The sequence below is a fragment of the Puccinia triticina genome, chromosome 5A (assembly GCF_026914185.1).
Source record: "Puccinia triticina chromosome 5A, complete sequence".
Classification (NCBI taxonomy): Eukaryota; Fungi; Basidiomycota; class Pucciniomycetes; order Pucciniales; family Pucciniaceae; genus Puccinia; species Puccinia triticina.
Genome location: NC_070562.1, coordinates 5,464,495 through 5,481,780, shown reverse-complemented (window position 1 = coordinate 5,481,780; position 17,286 = coordinate 5,464,495). Strand labels below are relative to the sequence as shown.

The 17,286-nt window shown below is 44.8% G+C and overlaps 3 protein-coding genes across 3 annotated transcripts; 2 read left to right on the top strand and 1 right to left on the bottom strand.

Annotated features, from left to right (window-relative positions):
* Positions 1-625: 625 nt before the first annotated feature.
* Positions 626-9,235, top strand: PtA15_5A653 (uncharacterized protein; the record flags this gene model as incomplete). The annotated part of the gene is made up of 10 exons (XM_053169437.1): positions 626-794; positions 911-937; positions 1,034-1,126; positions 1,251-1,282; positions 6,023-6,286; positions 7,074-7,298; positions 7,515-7,850; positions 8,029-8,135; positions 8,298-8,363; positions 8,497-9,235. 10 exons carry the CDS (start codon positions 626-628, stop codon positions 9,233-9,235), a joined length of 2,058 nt encoding a protein of 685 aa, XP_053020634.1.
* A 928-nt stretch (positions 9,236-10,163) lies between these two features.
* Positions 10,164-11,180, bottom strand: PtA15_5A652 (uncharacterized protein; the record flags this gene model as incomplete). The annotated part of the gene is made up of 6 exons (XM_053169436.1): positions 10,164-10,176; positions 10,308-10,356; positions 10,488-10,581; positions 10,665-10,721; positions 10,815-11,097; positions 11,173-11,180. The coding sequence occupies 6 exons, from the start codon at positions 11,178-11,180 to the stop codon at positions 10,164-10,166; spliced, it is 504 nt and encodes a 167-aa protein (XP_053020633.1).
* Positions 11,181-11,485: 305 nt separating this feature from the next.
* On the top strand, positions 11,486-12,156 carry PtA15_5A651 (uncharacterized protein; the record flags this gene model as incomplete). Its single annotated transcript, XM_053169435.1, has 4 exons — positions 11,486-11,555; positions 11,627-11,722; positions 11,802-11,974; positions 12,043-12,156. 4 exons carry the CDS (start codon positions 11,486-11,488, stop codon positions 12,154-12,156), a joined length of 453 nt encoding a protein of 150 aa, XP_053020632.1.
* Between the last annotated feature and the right edge of the window lie 5,130 nt (positions 12,157-17,286).

Below are 17,286 nucleotides of genomic sequence, written 5' to 3'. Positions count from 1 at the left end.
CGTACTATACGCGAGGGATCGCAAGGGCCAGGAGCTTTGCTGCAAGGCCGACTTGTGGGACCGGCTGGCCACTTGTCTTAGCGGATTCCGGAAAGACAACCGTTGAAAAGACATGTTTTGGTGCATAAACCACGGGTGCATGGGCCCGTGTTGTACAACTGGATTACTGAAGTCCGGGCGGCTTGACATATACATGTCAGTTGTCTGGACTCTGAGGTTCATTTGTGGGCCCATCTGCCCACTTGTCACAGGGAAGCAAACCAACTGGTATGCATACAAGCTTTGGGGGATGACAAGGGCAAGGACATGTACAGGCAGGTTTGCATGAAGGATATCAATGGGGATTCAAGGTTCTTTTGTTGCTCAGACCAAATTGTTGTCTGATGAACAGTAAATATTTGGAGTGTATACGCGCTTTGCAAAACCGCAGTGCAAACACAGTTTCATTGTAGATACACTGAAAGTTAAACTGTGGCCTTAGCTAGAAGAGGGGGCCATCTTTCAACTGTGGTTTTGCAGTTTATTCTTTTCACCATCAGAGTTTGCCCATCTTCATCATTCACACAACATTTTGAATTCTCCTGACCTTTCTGCTTTAAACCAATCAGCCAAGCCACTCACAGCAATGCTTTTGAGCAATATCCTTTTTTCCTTACTGATCTTGCATTACTATGGTGGCGCAGCACACCCACTTGCACCATTAAACTCCCTGGTCAAGAGAGGAGAAGGTCGCATTATTTCCCAAGCCACCCACATCCCCAATGAACAAAAGGGTGCAGGAATTGAGTTGGACTGTATGTCAATCCTTTCATCTAGTCTTTTTTCAGAAATGCAAGATTTTTATTCCAGATAGAAAAGTTTGTTTTGGTGTATCATGGATGTTGATATTTTGATGATTATTGGGTGGCAGCGGCTCAAGAATTGGGAAAATCACACTGTGGGTCAAAATTTCAACGTGGTATTTTTCTCAAACAGCAGCCTTAGGATTATTTTGTTTTCTGGAATACTGAAAATTGATGCTCATCACTTTTAGTGCATCAAAATGTTCAACTACCAGATAAGAGTGTCTCTTTCTTGCTATTAGTAGACCCTGAGGACCCAGCTGTTAAAAATGAAAAGACAGCTAGTGAGTAATGCATACCTTTTCCCCTTGGCTCTGATCATAATGAAAAGGTTCAAGATATAATAGAGCTTTCTTTGAATGCCTTTTATCTGATCATCAACTTCAATTTGCCTCTCTTTTGAAAAAGGACGATATGTAGAGCATCTAGTTGATTCATTAGTCAGTTTGACAAAAAATACTGCTGATCCCTTTAAGGCAGATGAAGCTTCTTCTGAAAGAAAGGAAATTTTAATATCAGTCTTGAAAGAAACTAAACAGAAAGAATTTTTTTCAGACATGATGAGGACGGATACATTTGCTTCAGTTAATCCACATTTCATTGAAAAAATGAACAGAATAATCAGTGATTTCAGTGAAAGTCTACAAAGCACTGAAGCAAAGGAAACAGTAGAAGGAATTTTAAAACATTTCAATCCTAAAGTGGCAAATTCCTTGATTACACCCTTGAAGAATTTTTTCAGAAATTAGAAACCCATTTCATCAACCATGAACCAAGAATCCCTACCTTTCTTGCTTCAGCATTCCACCTTGGGCAGTAAACCTTTTATGCCTTGATCCCTTCAACCCAACAAGGATTCAAAATTTTCTGCACTGGATCACAAAATTAATATACCCCTCCACAAAAATTGCCTCAATATCCAAAATCTTTGTTCTACAGTCCATCTCAGCATTGTTTCAATTCAATTTAATGTCTTATTACTACCTTCATTAATGCAATGGAATGCCTCACTTTCTAGCATACCATACATCATCTGTTACAGGTAGATTCAAATTTAATCATATTCACAGTATTTCATCCTGTTGCATATGGATTTACTCAATGCCAAGGCAGCTTCGCCACTGCAACCCCAGGTTCAGTACCCTCTCCCTCATTCTTCCTCAGCTAGTTTGAGGCAATCAGCTGGTAAGGAAAGTACCACTGGTACCGCCAGAGTTTTTCATCAGACAGGTCATGAAGACTGGAATGGATAATTCACCAAGGTTTCCTCCCCTCAATGACCATAAAAGGTTGGTCATTGAGGGGAGGACCTCTTGATGAATGGAACAGCAACAATCAACCTGTTCTGGTCATATTCATTGAGGGTACTCCCCTCAACAACCAGGACACACTGTTCATTGAGAGGAGTTGTTACACCTTTCAATTATTGCGCCAGGAATTTCCTCAATGGCCTGTGGCCTGTTGTCAGTCATTGAGGGTAGCTAAGCAGGCCAAGAGCCAGGAGGCAGGTCTGCCCGCTTCATCTGGTGGGGACAAGTGGTACTTGGGGTGGTACCTGGTGTCAAAATTAAGGTTGTTCACAGTAAAAAAAATCCATTTCCCCTTCAAAATGTTTATCCAGGCTTGAGTGAATATCAATGATTTCCACTCCACACCACTATGTTCCACTAATCTTCAGTGCTCCACAATGAGCCTGATCTTTAGTGTAATAGTCTTCAGGTAGTGACGCTCTGTACTGTTCAAGCACAAATTCTGCAATAGAAATTAAGCAAATAAAAGTAGCATAAATCTCTTGTAGTACCCTAGTACTATCTGTAAGTGTAAGTGCAATGATGAGTAGTTAGTAAGATGATGAAGAAGGAAAAAGAAGAGAAACTGTGAACCCTTCTCCCCCCCTCCCCTTCACGCTTGTCCGCTTCCTTTCCCACCCAATTCAAAACTATGAAAACTTTCCTGCACTAGTCCACCATCTCCGCCCAATTCCAGCATACTATGCTCCCAGGCTCCGCTCCTCTCCAACACTTGACCTTCCACATCCTATATCTCTCCCCCAACAGTCAGTCTCTCACCAGTACCTCTGCCCCAGTTCAAACTGCTTCAGCTGCCCTGTCTCACCTGCTGCTACCAGTCCATGCATTTGATCCACCGCAGTCCAGCTCTTGCCCTCTGCTCTGGCCTGACTTCCTGTGGTCCGCAATCTGCAAGTCATCCCGCTCCGTGCTTTCTGTGTGTACAACTTTACATATTCTTTTGTTGTGCTTTCTGACATCTGCTTATGTCACCAAATGCACTCTGATCTCAGTCGCATGTGCATTCCCACCCGCGCTATTGCCAGTTAGACATTCTGTAACGCTTGCCTATATAGATTGCCACACCAGGTACCACACAGCTTTTCACCAATAAAAACAGGCACCGCCTGGCGCGTGTGGGCAGTTCCAGTACCTTCCAGGAGGTGCCTGGTACTGAGAAACGGGTACCAATTGACAATCTCTATGCAGCTGCTAATAATGGTGCAAAAAATCCAATAAATGTATTTGTATATGGCATGTATTGTATTGTTTTTTATAGAATAGGGGGTATCAAATATAAGCAAATCCACCATGATGTAACTGACTGGTTTGAAAAAACCCACCATTTTCAAAACTTTTTGTTACTTCACCTACCCTATTTTGGAATCCACTGGTGATAAATTTTATTTTTGGCTAATTGACTGGTTTCTAATTGTGGATTCCCTATATTTGATACCCCCTAATATAAATTGTATTTGTTATCCAATACAAGACAATTTATTTTTGTGTAATTTATTTCCCTCCCCAAATGTAATATCTAGTGGATTGGCAAGGTCAATACATTTTTTTTTTTGAAATGTATTGTATGGTATTGGGTTTCAAATGAAATACAAATACACCAAGACATTTTTTCTTCAAAAATTAATGCAATAAAATGTATATGCCTATACAATACACATATTGCATTTGTTTCACTTTTTCTGCTAATCAAAATAGATCAGCTAATTTTGTTACATTTAATAGGGGGTATCAAATGTGACCAAATACACCATTATGTAATTGACTGGTTTGAAAAATCCCACCATTTTTAAAACATGCTGGTCCTTCTTCTACCCCCTTTTGGGATCCACTGGTGAAAAAAAAATATTTTTGGCTAATTGACTGGTTTTTAATTGTGGATTTCTCATATTTGACATTTTTGGCTTTTAATTGTGGATTTCTCATATTTGATACCCCCTAATGGCAGAATGGAACACCTGTAGTGTATACCAACTACCAAGTAAAGAAAGTAAGGAATATTGTGACAATTCAAGCCCAGGTGAAAAGTACTGATCTCATAAATTGAGAAAGGTACTGGTATCTAAACCAGCTTTGGAATCAGGTAAGCCAGGCAAACATTTTTTGGCAGTCCAAGCTGTGTAGAAAGGATTGAAAAAACTGATAACATCTCTTGATGCATGCAGGTACAACCTCCTCTATTTGCAAGCTCAGACCAGAGGTTAATGCAGGTCCCCAGTCTCTCACACCAGGGGAGATTTTGACGCACTCTCCAGAGAGTGCCATCCTGTACCTTTTTTCTTCAACTGTGCTGGATGCGTTTGATGGAATTAGTGTAAGAATTAATGAAAAATTTTGGAACTAATCCACAAATGATCTGAAACTGATCCTGGATTCATGCATAAATCATCCAGAAGTCTTGCAGAAGTCAACTGGAATGCAACTGGAACGCAGTTGAAACCACTTAGACACAATGGCCACAATCAAATCATAATTCAATTTGAACTGTTTGTTAATTGAGATGGTTTCTTGGGGTTTGATTCATATTATTTACATGCACATGAATGTGGTCATTGTTTTCAATTTGCTAATGTAATCTTCATGTACGCATGTGCAAGTTTGTTCAAAATCACAGGTTGGAACTCCCACAGATCAGCAACATGTACACCCCTGTTAGAATGATATGAAAGGCCCATCTAAATTGGCATATTTCCCTAAAGAAGGCCGGTATCATCTAGAATTGAGCCAAAAAAGGATGAAAGTAGGGTGAAGATAAGAAACAAGTCAAGCTTGGAGGTGTGTGGTACCAGATTTAAGCTAGAAATCCTGGCTTGTTAACACATATAAGATTGTGAGTGGTTTGTTTTCCAATTTCTCCATGCACATGCATGTGAGCTGTTTTCCACTTCACCAATGCCACCTTTGTGTACGCGCGTACATTAGGGCAACAGATCACTGGAGGGGCCTTTCACAGCTTCATTACAAGTACAAACTGGTCAGAAAGCCATTAAAGCCCCCGTGAGTCATATTTATGTTGTGTGAAACCCCTTTGACATACAGAAATTAATCAGCAGAGATTCACCATAAATGATTAATAATTGGGAATTGAGTAACTATCTTTCATTACAGGTTGTAATTAAGTTATCCTTAGATAATTAAATGGTTCTATACAAAATTGCACAAGGTCCTGTGACAATTTCACATCACTTCTGAAACAATTCCCATTGACTTCTGAAGAATTTATAATTAGAATCTGGCACTCTCTGGAGAGTGCATCAAAATCTCCCCTGGTGTCAGAGAAAGAATCACTGCCAGCACCATGGGTGAGTTAGCAGTGGTTTCTTAAGGATAAGAAACCACTGCTGCTCACCTTTGGTGCTGGTGGTGATTCTTTCTCTGAGAGACTGGGGACCTGTATAGATAGCATGCAATCTCAAGAGGTCTACCATGGTGCAGTGGTTGGCCGTACCCCTTGTCCTCTGAGGCTTTGGGTTCAAGCCTGGGAAAAGTTACTTTTTACTTCAGGTTGTCAAGATTGTTGGGAGTTTGCTTGACCGCGAACAGACGGGGATTCCGCCAACCCTGCGCGGCAAGTCAGGCCGACGCCGAACCCGCCTTTTCCCGCCATGGAGCACGCCCAAATGTTTGGGTGGGGGTAGGAGGGGTGGGCCGACGCCAATTCTTCAAGCCATCGTCGGTCGAATGACGTCCATCAGAGTTGCCATTGGAGGCTTTATAAACGGCCGATTGTCGTTGCGCACGACGACGGGCGGAGACATGCCCCGCGTGGAGCTGTACATGTGGCGTCGGATGGACCGACACTGTACCCCCTCTTCCCACCTCCTTTCACCCGCATGTAGCTTCAGCTAAGCCCCTCCCGACGGGTGTGTTCAGCTTCCCGCCTCGCCTCGCCCGCCAGCCCGCTCCGGACACAGTCACCTTCCAAAATCAACCACGCCCTTGCGCCTCCACCGAAACCGCTCCTTGCAGCTCGTATCTGCCTCACTTTCTTCTTTACCACTTCACCATCCAACTCATCTTCAAGCCCAATCACACCAAAGCACCCGAAGAGACCAGCACAAGCAGAAACTGAACATGAAGCAAGCTCAAAATTCCGATTTTGACGACATTTACGGCCCAACAGATGATGCACCCGAAGTAATTTCCTCTCTTTCTGCTCTGTTCTCTCTCCTCTCCTCTTCAGTCTCCAGATTGTCTCGTTTCTGTGCTATTCGTTCCCCTGGCTACTTCGGCATGTGCTCTTTGGGTCAACTAGCAGTTTTATCTGTGTCTCGAAAAACCACTCCAAGCGGTCTTGTCCGTATCCTCGCTCTAGTCTCTTGATGGCTCTTCGGTCTCTGCTGTTTTTCTTGCATCCTCTTGACCCTGTATCGAGTACAGCTCAATCCTTCCACAATGTCTCGCTCACCACTACCTTGAAAGACTCGCCTTGTACATGTTCCTGGTCGATCGATGGCTTGTATTCAAGAGAAGCGAAACCTCCCCCATCCCCTTCCAGGCCTCTCTTGTCGCTCTCTTCGTGACCATCCCACCATCCTGTTAACCGTCTCATTTCGACTCTTTTGTCTTTTACGCCGTCGCTTCATTCGATTCACTCGTATGTACCTCTCGTCCACTCACCACACTTGTTTCCTGCTCATCGCACCACCCAACCGATTGTACGTACGTCCTTGTCACCTTCCAACACCATGGGTGGCATCAATCCTACGAAACGTTGTCGCACTGCTGTCGGTAACGCCGCACGTCATTTTACCACTCATGTCCTTCATTTTTTCATGTTTGACTGAATGCTTTTCCTGACCAAACCAACCACTTCACCTTGTTGACCGTTGAACTCGGAGTGATCATGTGCTGTTTTTTTAACCTTGTTTTGCCTTTTTTGGTTTGCTATGCGTTTTGTTGCCGGTTGCTATCTTTTTTGTAGGATAATTTGTACGCAGATCTTATACCAGAGGATGGGACAAGTATTCGAGATCCTACGAGCCCGAGGGCCAAAGACATCAAGCCTTCGACCAGTGCTATACTCAGTGCTGATGGTGGTGGTGGTGGTGGTGGTGGTGGTAGTGGCAGGAATGAGAGCACGCATGATGCGGACACGAAGCCAGACATCAAGCCTAAGATCACACCAGCTTCCACTGGCAATGGCGAGGTTTGTCACCTTTTCATATCTACTCTATTGCTTCTCCTAACGGGCGCCGGAAACACACTGCCAGGAACCAACGACACTCCAGCTCCTGGAGAGCCTGGATGATGAGACTTATCTCGTGGTCTGACCATGAGTGTCGAATGCAAACAATGGGCAGAGCGGTACAGAAAGACAGGCTATAACTGATATCACCGATCTATATTTCGTGTGATCCATTAGAATCTGCTACCGATGCCCCCGGCCTCGGCGTCGTTACCTCCTAACCCGATGACAGCCAACGGGCAGAACAAGGCCAACGGTGGCACACCCACGGCGATGAACCATGCTGGCCCGCCGGTCCCGCAATCGATCGGCACCATCAGTTCTCCCCTCTCGCCCCACAAGCCCCATCATGCCCACCATCTCGGCCACCATCATCCCGGTAATAATGGTGATGTCGTCATGAATAATACCGCCCTCTCTCATCCCCCTCATGGAATCCCCTCCGGCGCCCCCGGAGCTAGGAAAGAAAATGACCGCGGACTCTGTGGTCTTTATGTTTCCGAACTTCAATGGGTTCGTAACGCCCCCTCCTCTCTCACTCTTCCTAGACCCGATTCATCTTTCAACTCATTCGCAAGATATTCCTGCTCTCTTTCTCCTCCACCCTCGTTTCCTTCGCATCATTTTCTCTCGTCGTTTTTCATTCTTTTTTCACGTCGGCACGTAACACGTCGCCGTTGGGTGAGTGTAGTACACCAGCGATGAAGCTCTACGCAAAGTGGCTGAAAACTTGGGCGTTCGTGTCGCTCATCGAGATATCACATTCTCGGAACACAAAGTCAATGGGAAGTCTAAAGGGTCTGTTCCCCCTCCCCCTTCACACTTTTTTTGAAAGAAAAAGTTTTAGACTTTCGTCTATTATTTCTTTCAAGAAAAAGGAGTCTCACTTTTTCTTTCATTGATTTGGCACCGGGTCTGTGATTGATTTGGGTTTTTTGTTTGGTGTGGGTGTGATTGCAGGGTCGCCTATATGGAATTCAGCAATCAACCTGATGCTGAGATCGTTAAAGGATGGTTTGATTCCAAGTTGAGTTTACCAGTTTATGTTTTTTCAATTCTGTCTGTTCCAACAGTTTTTCAAAATAAGATCATGTGTAGTTTACAAATCTATGGTGGAACTAATCGTGAATCTTTGATGGCGGCGGTTTCGCCCGAACAGTGAGATAGATGGGAAGAAGGCGCAATGTAATCTGAGCCCGGCGATGAATGGGACGCCGTTCCGTAACGCAGATAAGCATGGCTTAGGGGGCAACCGAATGCCAGACGACCGAGATGGACGAAGCCGTGGCGGCGGATTCATCGGCGGGATGCCGGGCGGACCGAGTGGTCGAGGACGGGGAGAAGACAGTATGCGACGAGGCGTAGGAGGAGGGATGAGTCGAGGCGGAGGACCGACGGGAATGGGAGGCGGGATGGGCCGAGGGGGGATGGGCCATCAGGGAGGGATGGTAGGTTCAGGAGGCGGGCCGGGAATGAACGGGATGGGCGGGATGGGCCCGATGGGGTCGATGAACGGGATGGGAGGAATGGGAGGGATGATGGGAGGGATGGGGATGGGACCGATGGGCGGAGGGATGATGGGCATGATGCCGGGCGGAATGGGGATGATGGGCATGGGCGGGATGAGCGGAATGGGGTCGATGAACGGAATGAACGGGATCAATGGGATGATGCCGATGATGATGCCCATGCCCGGACGCGGCCCGATGTCCGGCCCCACCGGCCCTCCTGGCGGCCCCAACAACGGCCATTTCAATCCCCGATTCATCGCCGGCGTCAACCACTCAATGGGCGGCCCTCAAGCTAGTCTCGGCGGCACCGGTAGCGGCGTCGGTGGGACCGGCGGCGGCGGTAACTTGGATGACGGAAGAGAAAAACGAAGGAGGACCGAGTACTAAATCTTGTTTTCTCTTCCTCTCCTCTCTGCCATCATCAGTAGTCCTCTTTACTCGTCTCCACTCAGTTTTCCCTATTAATGCTTTTACCACACTCTGTCCTCAGTCCTTTTGTCCCTCCAAAAAGACCCAATTCAACTTACAACTCCTATATTTTCTTACTTTTATCCTGCTTCTTTTGGTCGCGCTTATGAATACACATATATCTCGCTGTTGACCTGTCAAACACAAATGATCCCTTTTTTTCTTCTCTGTACATATACCTCTTTGCCCGATAGAAATCCACATATATACTATTTTTTTTTTGGTTCCTCTTTCTTACATATAAGTAGATTCTTCTTTTTGTCCCCGTCTGTCTGTGCCCGTGTTTGTGTTTTAGTTTATTTTTTCATCCATTTCCTTGCAAGTCAATTTCTTTCTTGTTAAGATAATATATGCCTCTCCTCCACCAATTATGAATGATGCCCAAAGTCCCACAGTCTTTTAGGAAGGGGTCCCAGAAGAATATGCAAGTTCGATGGATTGGCTAGAGCAGAACAGGGAACTTTGGCTGTAATTATGCAGTACAGGTCGATCATCCCTCTCTCCACTTATGTCACTATACCAGTTGAGCTCTCGCTCAACGTGGGTCAATCCAAATAGCCTGATAACAGCTCCATATCCCCAAATGAACCTTTTTGAGGAAATAAACCTTAGATTTCTGATGCTATGCAATGCCATTACACAAAGACTCGTTCCAGAATTTGTAAGAAAAAGAGTTTTCTGTGTCCTAAGATGGGCGAGAGATGAAAGACATAATACAATGTGCAGTCTGAAGTACAAGAAAAAAGAAGACAAATATGTGAGCGGAAATGGGTGATGATCTCGGTGACGAGCTTGAAAAAAAAAAGGTATGATTTCTACGTTGACGATTAGGACGGAGTGGCCGGTGCTAACGTCTCCACCTGCATGATCAAAATTATTGTCAGAGAGAAATATAAATGAAGAGGAAGGAAGCAAAGGTTTGGTGGGTTAATTGCTTTGGACGAGTCTCTGTCCCTAAAGTGGAGGGGGGGACCAAAGGATGAAAACATACAGCCAAGTGAAGACGAAGATCCAAAAGACTGCGATCAAGAACAAGAACCCTACAATGATTGACCATCAAAGATAAAAGGCAGGCAATTTTCAGTTCCACAGATGGAATTTAGATCAAAAACTCCAGAGGAGAGAAATGAATCAAATACAAAAACGATTGGTGGTCTCTTCATTGACTTACAGTACCACCATCTTCCGTATTGCTTCTTGGCCATTCGATCCATCTTCTTAAACGTCCCTGATAGCACTCCCGAAGCTTCTGCAAACTTATCATTCTTTTTGTTTGGGTATAATTTTAAACGCTTGGCTTAATTTCTATCTATGTATGGTTGACATTTTTCGAAATTGAAGGACTTACTAGAGTTGCCATCAAGTTGGTTGATTCTTTTACTTCTGTGCCTATACTGACGGTGATCTGGTTGAGATGAACAAGTGTGGAAGAAAACAAACAGATTTGTTAGTATTTGTAAGAATGAAATCCAATGTGAATCCGAGCGGAAAGAGGTACCTCTTTGAGGAGTCTGACTTTAGCACTGAGACCTTCGATAGCGTCGTCATTTTGAGATTCCAATTCTTCAGCCGTTCGGTGATTGGAGAAAGAGGAGGAGAGATGAGAAGAGGAGGAGGAAGAGGAGAACGGGATCTGTTGTTCATGTGAGCCGTACGATCGGCCGTAATTCGGGATCGTCGATGGCCTAGAATTGTTATTATTTCCATAGCTTGATGGCGGATTATTATACGATGGTGTCCTGGATAGTAAGGCGGCTCTGTTCGGATCTCTGTGCGTCAACCTTTTTTTATGGTTCAATAATTAGTTAGCGTTTGAGGAGTAGAGAGAGGCAAAAAGACAAAGAAAGTCAGCTTACTTGCTCATGGTGGCTTGTTTTACTTGAAGCGCCTCGAATAAGCTGAGTCTGATGTGGTGTTACTCACCAAGTTCTGTATTGGCCGACTGTCGGATAGAGATGGTATCCGAGGAAGTCCCCTGTCTGTCTCCTCGGATCGTAAAGTCGGGTACCAGGTGGTTACTCGGGGGTCAGGGGATGTCACAGATTACGATGAGATAGGGCTTGGCAGCTGGGCTTGGGCGCAGCAGCGGCCGCAGACCCAACCAGAACCACGCAGCCCTCGGCCGACACCACCGACCACCCCCATCGAACCGACCCTCCGCCCGTCAACATGCCTTCCGTCCGAGACATCGCCGCCGATGCGTTCATCCGCGAATACGCTGGCCACTTGAAACGATCTGGTGAGATAGGCTCCCTCCATCCACCAACTACTTGAAATTGGATGAAGTTTTAATATCGATTATCAATTCAGGCAAGATTGAAGTCCCTACGTGGGTGGATATCGTCAAAACCGGCCCCTGTAAAGAGCTTGCGCCATACGACCCCGACTGGTACTACGTCCGAGCTGGTGGGTCTTCTAGTTTCTGAGATCCAACTCCACGTCTTCGAAATCTCGCCATGCAGCTCATATTGTGTCTTTCTCACAGCTGGCGTCGCTCGTCACATCTACCTTCGAAAACATGTGGGAGTCGGTGCCCTTGCCAAACTTCACGGAACCGCGAAGAACCGAGGAAACCGACCCAGTCACCACGTGGACGCCTCCCGATCAATCGAAAGGAAAATTTTGCAAGGTCTGGAGAAAATCGGAGTACTCGAAAAAGTACGCACTCTCCAACCAGCAGATAACCCCAGATAGTGTCTCAAGTTTGCTCTTCTTTTTCGTATCAGGACCCTCGAGGTGGTCGACGGGTATCGCAGGATGGACAGCGAGACTTGGACCGTATTGCCAGCAACATTGCTGAACAGCTCAGGTCCGGTGGAGATGAAGATGACGAGGAATGAAATCCATAAGCATGTCTGCCATTTATATGCTCATGATTGCCACTTTGAACCTGACACAGTCCGTGAGAAATCTGCCCGAAGGCCCGTCTTGAGGGGCCTTGCGCCTCAGCAGGCTTCTTCGCTGAAGATTTTGGGACGTCCCGCAATGTTGTTTTTTTCGTTTTGATTTCTTTTCACTAACGCAATAACCTTGGCTCGACCTGTGAGAGATACGTCTGATAAACAGAATTCAAGACCACCCAAATTTCAACATGTAAGACCACCCAAATTTCAACATTTACCAAAATAGATTCATTGGTGGACTTCCCGTCGATTCAGAAAGCAGGCCATTTTCTATTTCTATTTGGTACTAGAGGCCAAGGCGGCTTCGCCGCTGCAAGCTGAAGGGGTGTAGTCTAGCATCAAATTGAAGCTTATGGTTCCACAAATAGATTTGAGGCTTGAGTTCTTCAAACTTAAGAAACTGACTGCAGATTGTAAGAGATCCTTATAAAAAAGGCCTGAAAAAGGAGGGAAAACCAAAGGACTACATAACAGGAGACAGTAACTACATAAGCTTTGAGCTGTGGTTTTATGTAAATTATGCATTAGGGTGGAGAAGTGGCAGGTCAACTGTCACCCTGGTGAGGGGTTTGACGGTTTTTTTTAAAAGGCTGATAATATGGAGGCCCAAGGAATGTCTCAAAACTTCCTATTTATCAAAGCTTAACTGGTGCAAACAGGGCCCATAGTTGGCCTTGAAACTTTAATGTGCCAACCTGGCTCATTCTCAACCCCATCATCCATACAGATTTTCATATGTCAGGCAAAAGAAGGAATACATAAAGCTAGATTTAAAAATGAGTGACGGTCAAGGCATGAGCAATACACAGTGATGGATTAGAAGAGAAAATGAAGTGATATAAGATATTTCTACAATATCTCTTTTGGGGACAACACATGTGCCTATCAAAATCACTCAGGACTGAAGTGACTCACTTTGTTGTTGACAGCATTTTTCAAACCAGTTTCAAATTTTATTTTCAAAAAGATACAAGTCTTCCTTACAGCAGGAGCCTGTTATCTCCAGAATTGTGTAATTTGTAACCATTTATCAAACTTTGTGCAAAAACTGCAGATTTGGTTTGTTGAATGACTCAAGAAACTTGTGTGTGGGGCCTGGGCCTCCACAGTGCGCTTGTCAAGGGCCATGCTATTGGCGCTGGGGATGGAGGTGTGTCTCTTGGGGCCAATGTGGGTTATGGTGAGGGACCAAGCAACTGATCCGCGTGATGGCCCCCGGATCCCCAAACGCACTCAGCAAGTTCCCCAAAGATGTGTTGCCACGAAATCCTGTCAAGGCAAGAACAATACATGGTCTTTTTAGTGACCTTGATGAGCTTACACACAAAAAATCATGAGGGGGGTGTTCCAGTAGAGGGCCGGAGATGCCCTGATGCCCAGCTCCTGGGCCTCCTTGAGCTCCAAGATTTTGGGAAGTGGCCCGGGATCAGTCCGCCCAAGAGCTTGAGTTATGGTGTTGGCCAGAGAACCACCCTTTGGCAAGCAGGCCGGGCCAAGCGACTCTCCTGCGCTCTCGAGCCCGGGGACAGACCCCGTTCCTCAAGAACAACAACAAGCCTCCGCGAGCAGCAAACCTGTCTGAGGGAACGGTCAGGCATGTTGGGTTCACGTTGATAGGGAGAGGTTGGGGGGGGGGGAGACCAAATAATATCCAACCGCAGCCTTGGCAACGCCGGCATTGGTTGAATCAAGGACTCTTAGCAACCATCAAACATGCTGCTTGCCGCGGTAGGGCAAGCATAGCCGACGACGCCAGGGGTGCTGCAGAGGACCACGTGTAGGTCAAGTCAGCCCGCCGAGCGCATGAACTCCACTCGTGTGGTCCGCCGCCGCCCTGTTTGGCCCTCGGCAGAGTTAATCATATGTTCTTGTGACACTGCCGTCCGGTGGAGGTTATGGCTGAAGTTGAAGCTGGGCAGAGTGACTCACTCGTCGACCTCAAAGAGGGCTGCATATCAGAAAATCATACCTGGTGATAATGTTAGGGGTTTGGTAATGATGTGATGGCAATGGTTGCCATAGGTAAGTTTGAGTTTGAATTGGAGGCGTGCAGGCGACGGGGATGGCAAGGCGTACAGGAGACAGTGATGGGCATTGGAAACAGGAGTTCTGGGGAAGGCACTGCGAGAGCTTAAATAGCAGGATCCAATGGTGGTGTTTTCCCCAGGGCAATTGGAGATGCTGCAATTCCAGCTATCCATTGCCCTCAACCCCTCCTCCGCTGTTGCACATGCGCAGTCCGAGGGGCAAAGAGTGGGCCCCCCACGGGTATGTAGCTTTAGCTGCGGGCCGGGGGCCTTCACGTCCATCACTTTTGACCCGTGCACTTGACGCGGGCTGGGTGTTGCGCCTGTGGGAACGGCTTTGCCAATGTTGGAAGGCTGGTTGAGAATTTAGAATGCTTGATATTTTTATTTGATTTGCATTGTTGGAGGAAAAGTTACAAATTTTGGATTGGTTTTTTGTGCAATGGGGAAACCCTTGATTTTATTTTATCATTTTGTTTATGTACAGGGGGAACCCTTGAATTTTTTTTTTTTTAGGATTCTGACAAAACTGTGCGGTGTGTCAGCTTGCTGACATTGGGTGGCAGGGTGTGGGCATGTGTTATTGTTATTGTTTGGTGGAAATAATTTTTTTGCTGATTTTCTTGATTTGTAAGGGTACACTCTGATTTTGTCTGGCTGCTTTGGTTGGAGGGGAAACCCTTGACTTTTTTTTTTTGTTTTTGGTCAATTTGTAGGGAGAACCCTTGATTTTTTTTTTCTATGATTCTCAGACTTTAATATACTTGGATTACCCAAACGTTCAGCCAATTGACTGGATTTTTGAGGTTCTGCCAGAAGTTGGGGTGATTGGTTGGACCATTGGTAATCATGTAATACTTAATAGGTTGGTCCAATGTTCTCCAATTGTGTGATGTTGGAACAACCAACACCAATCACATGAAGTGACCTGGTGGGGCACAGACTCTGTGATCAGAAGAATCCCTTCTGCTAGGTTCATAAAAGCTGTGGGCCTGATGGGTTTGCAGGTACCCAGGTACCAGTTTGTCTTTTCACAGCTTTTCACCAAAAGCCAACACCCAACACCACACCTGACACCACACCCAGCATTGCCTGGTGTGTGGGGGACCCACCCCTGGGTGCGGGTCGCCCCCCAACCGGTACCAAAAGGCCTTTCCTAATATTCTAGCTAGAAGAAATAGGTCTTGGTAATTTGTGGGTTGAAACAGGTAAAGATGGTCTGCAAGGACAAACTAGAGTTAGACCAGGAAAAAGTATGTAGGCAGCCTTCAATCAATGGATTTTCTTCTTCTTTTTTTTCAAGAACCAGAAATATGTTCACTTGTGAAACCTAAAAAATGTGCACCCAAATGCTGCTGCTTGGGTTTTTTTTCTACCATCCTCAATTCAAAGTTTACAAATGTTTTGGATTGAGTTTGGCATGTTTCAATGCAATACATCATTTGGAGCATTGTCTGAAAACTGCATAAAATCCATTGATAAACTGATTACAAACAGTTTAACCTGGTTTCTGTCCCAGCTGAGCCATCCAGAGATACTCAACATTTGATTTTCCCTGTTAAATACCCCCTTTTCCTCAATCCTAGTGCTAGCTACCTCTCATCCATTGAATGTCTTCCTTGTTTCTGATTTTCATCCCCAAGAAATCCTGAATAAAGCACTCTTTCAGGAACATTAAAGCTTCTCATTTCACTAAATTTCTTCTTCTTACAAGAAAGATACCAATGAATAAGAATTTTCACCCCATAGCCCTTTTGGGGGTGCTTATAATTGTGTGTCATGCAATGGAAATTTATGAGCATGGCAATGCTAACCTTTTACACAGTCATGAATCTCAGGTCCAACAGTCCAAACCCACAGATCTTCTTCATAATCAAGATTTTAGCTTGCAGATTGATGACCAACATGATACACCACAACCATTTTCCCAAAGAAATAGTGGTGGCAACTCTGGAATTGCTTCAAAAGATGAGACCTGGTCTAAAAAAAACTACTTGTGTAAAGACCTTGAAGTTCAAGAGAAAACCCAATATCAAGAATCTGGCCTTCATTGTCCTTCTTCATTTTTAGCAGCAAAGGGAACCATATATCCAGACAGAAATCTTGCCAACACAAAAAAGCCAGCATGCTCCAAATCCTCAATCACCAAAAATCAACCCCAGAATAAGGTGGATCTGGCAGGCAATTTCTTGACATCATCCTACATTACAACTGCAATTGAATCAGACAAAGGAAAGAAATTTGGTTCATCTTCTTACAATAAACAAGTTCTATGCAACACCTTGAAATCACATCAAATGAAGAATATTTGCGGCTCAATGCCATATTACAGTAATGGAAAATCATCTCCTGATGATCAGCTCATTGTCCCATTAGCCAAGAGGATTAAAACTACTCTATCTTTATCACAAACTGGGTCACAAATAAGAAAAAATGACAACATTCTTTTTGAAAAATCAAAAACAGAAAAAGGTTTTATTGAAAATAAAAATTCCAAACCATTAAAAGTATTGAATGGTGCTCCCATGAGCAAAGAAAGACACCTTAAAAAGTCAATTGGCTCCAGCTCAGTCAAGGGAGGTCAATCAAATCAACCAAGAAAAGTAAATTCAAACAATGTTACTTCTCCCCCCATTGGAAATGGGAAAACCAGAAGAATTTGTGATAATAAACTTGAAGAAAGAGTCTTGAAGAAAACAAAAACCATCAGACCCTCAAATGTCTTTCCTAAAAATTTAAAACAAGATAAAAATGATAAATTTGTCTCATCCCATATGGATAGACCATCTGCTACAGCAGTGCCAGCATCAACACCTCCCAATAATTTGATTCTAAGTAATGGTGACTAGATAGGAAGATTCAGTGAAAAACTGGAAGCTGGAATGAGCTCAAGACCCTTCAAAATACCAGGTGACAATTCAATCCCTTTGAACTCAAAGTATTCCACCCTCCAGCCTGGTTCGAGTTATAAATCAAACATGAGAACAGTTGATGACAAGATTGTATATCATTCAGTAAACATCAAAAAGAAAAGCCAAGA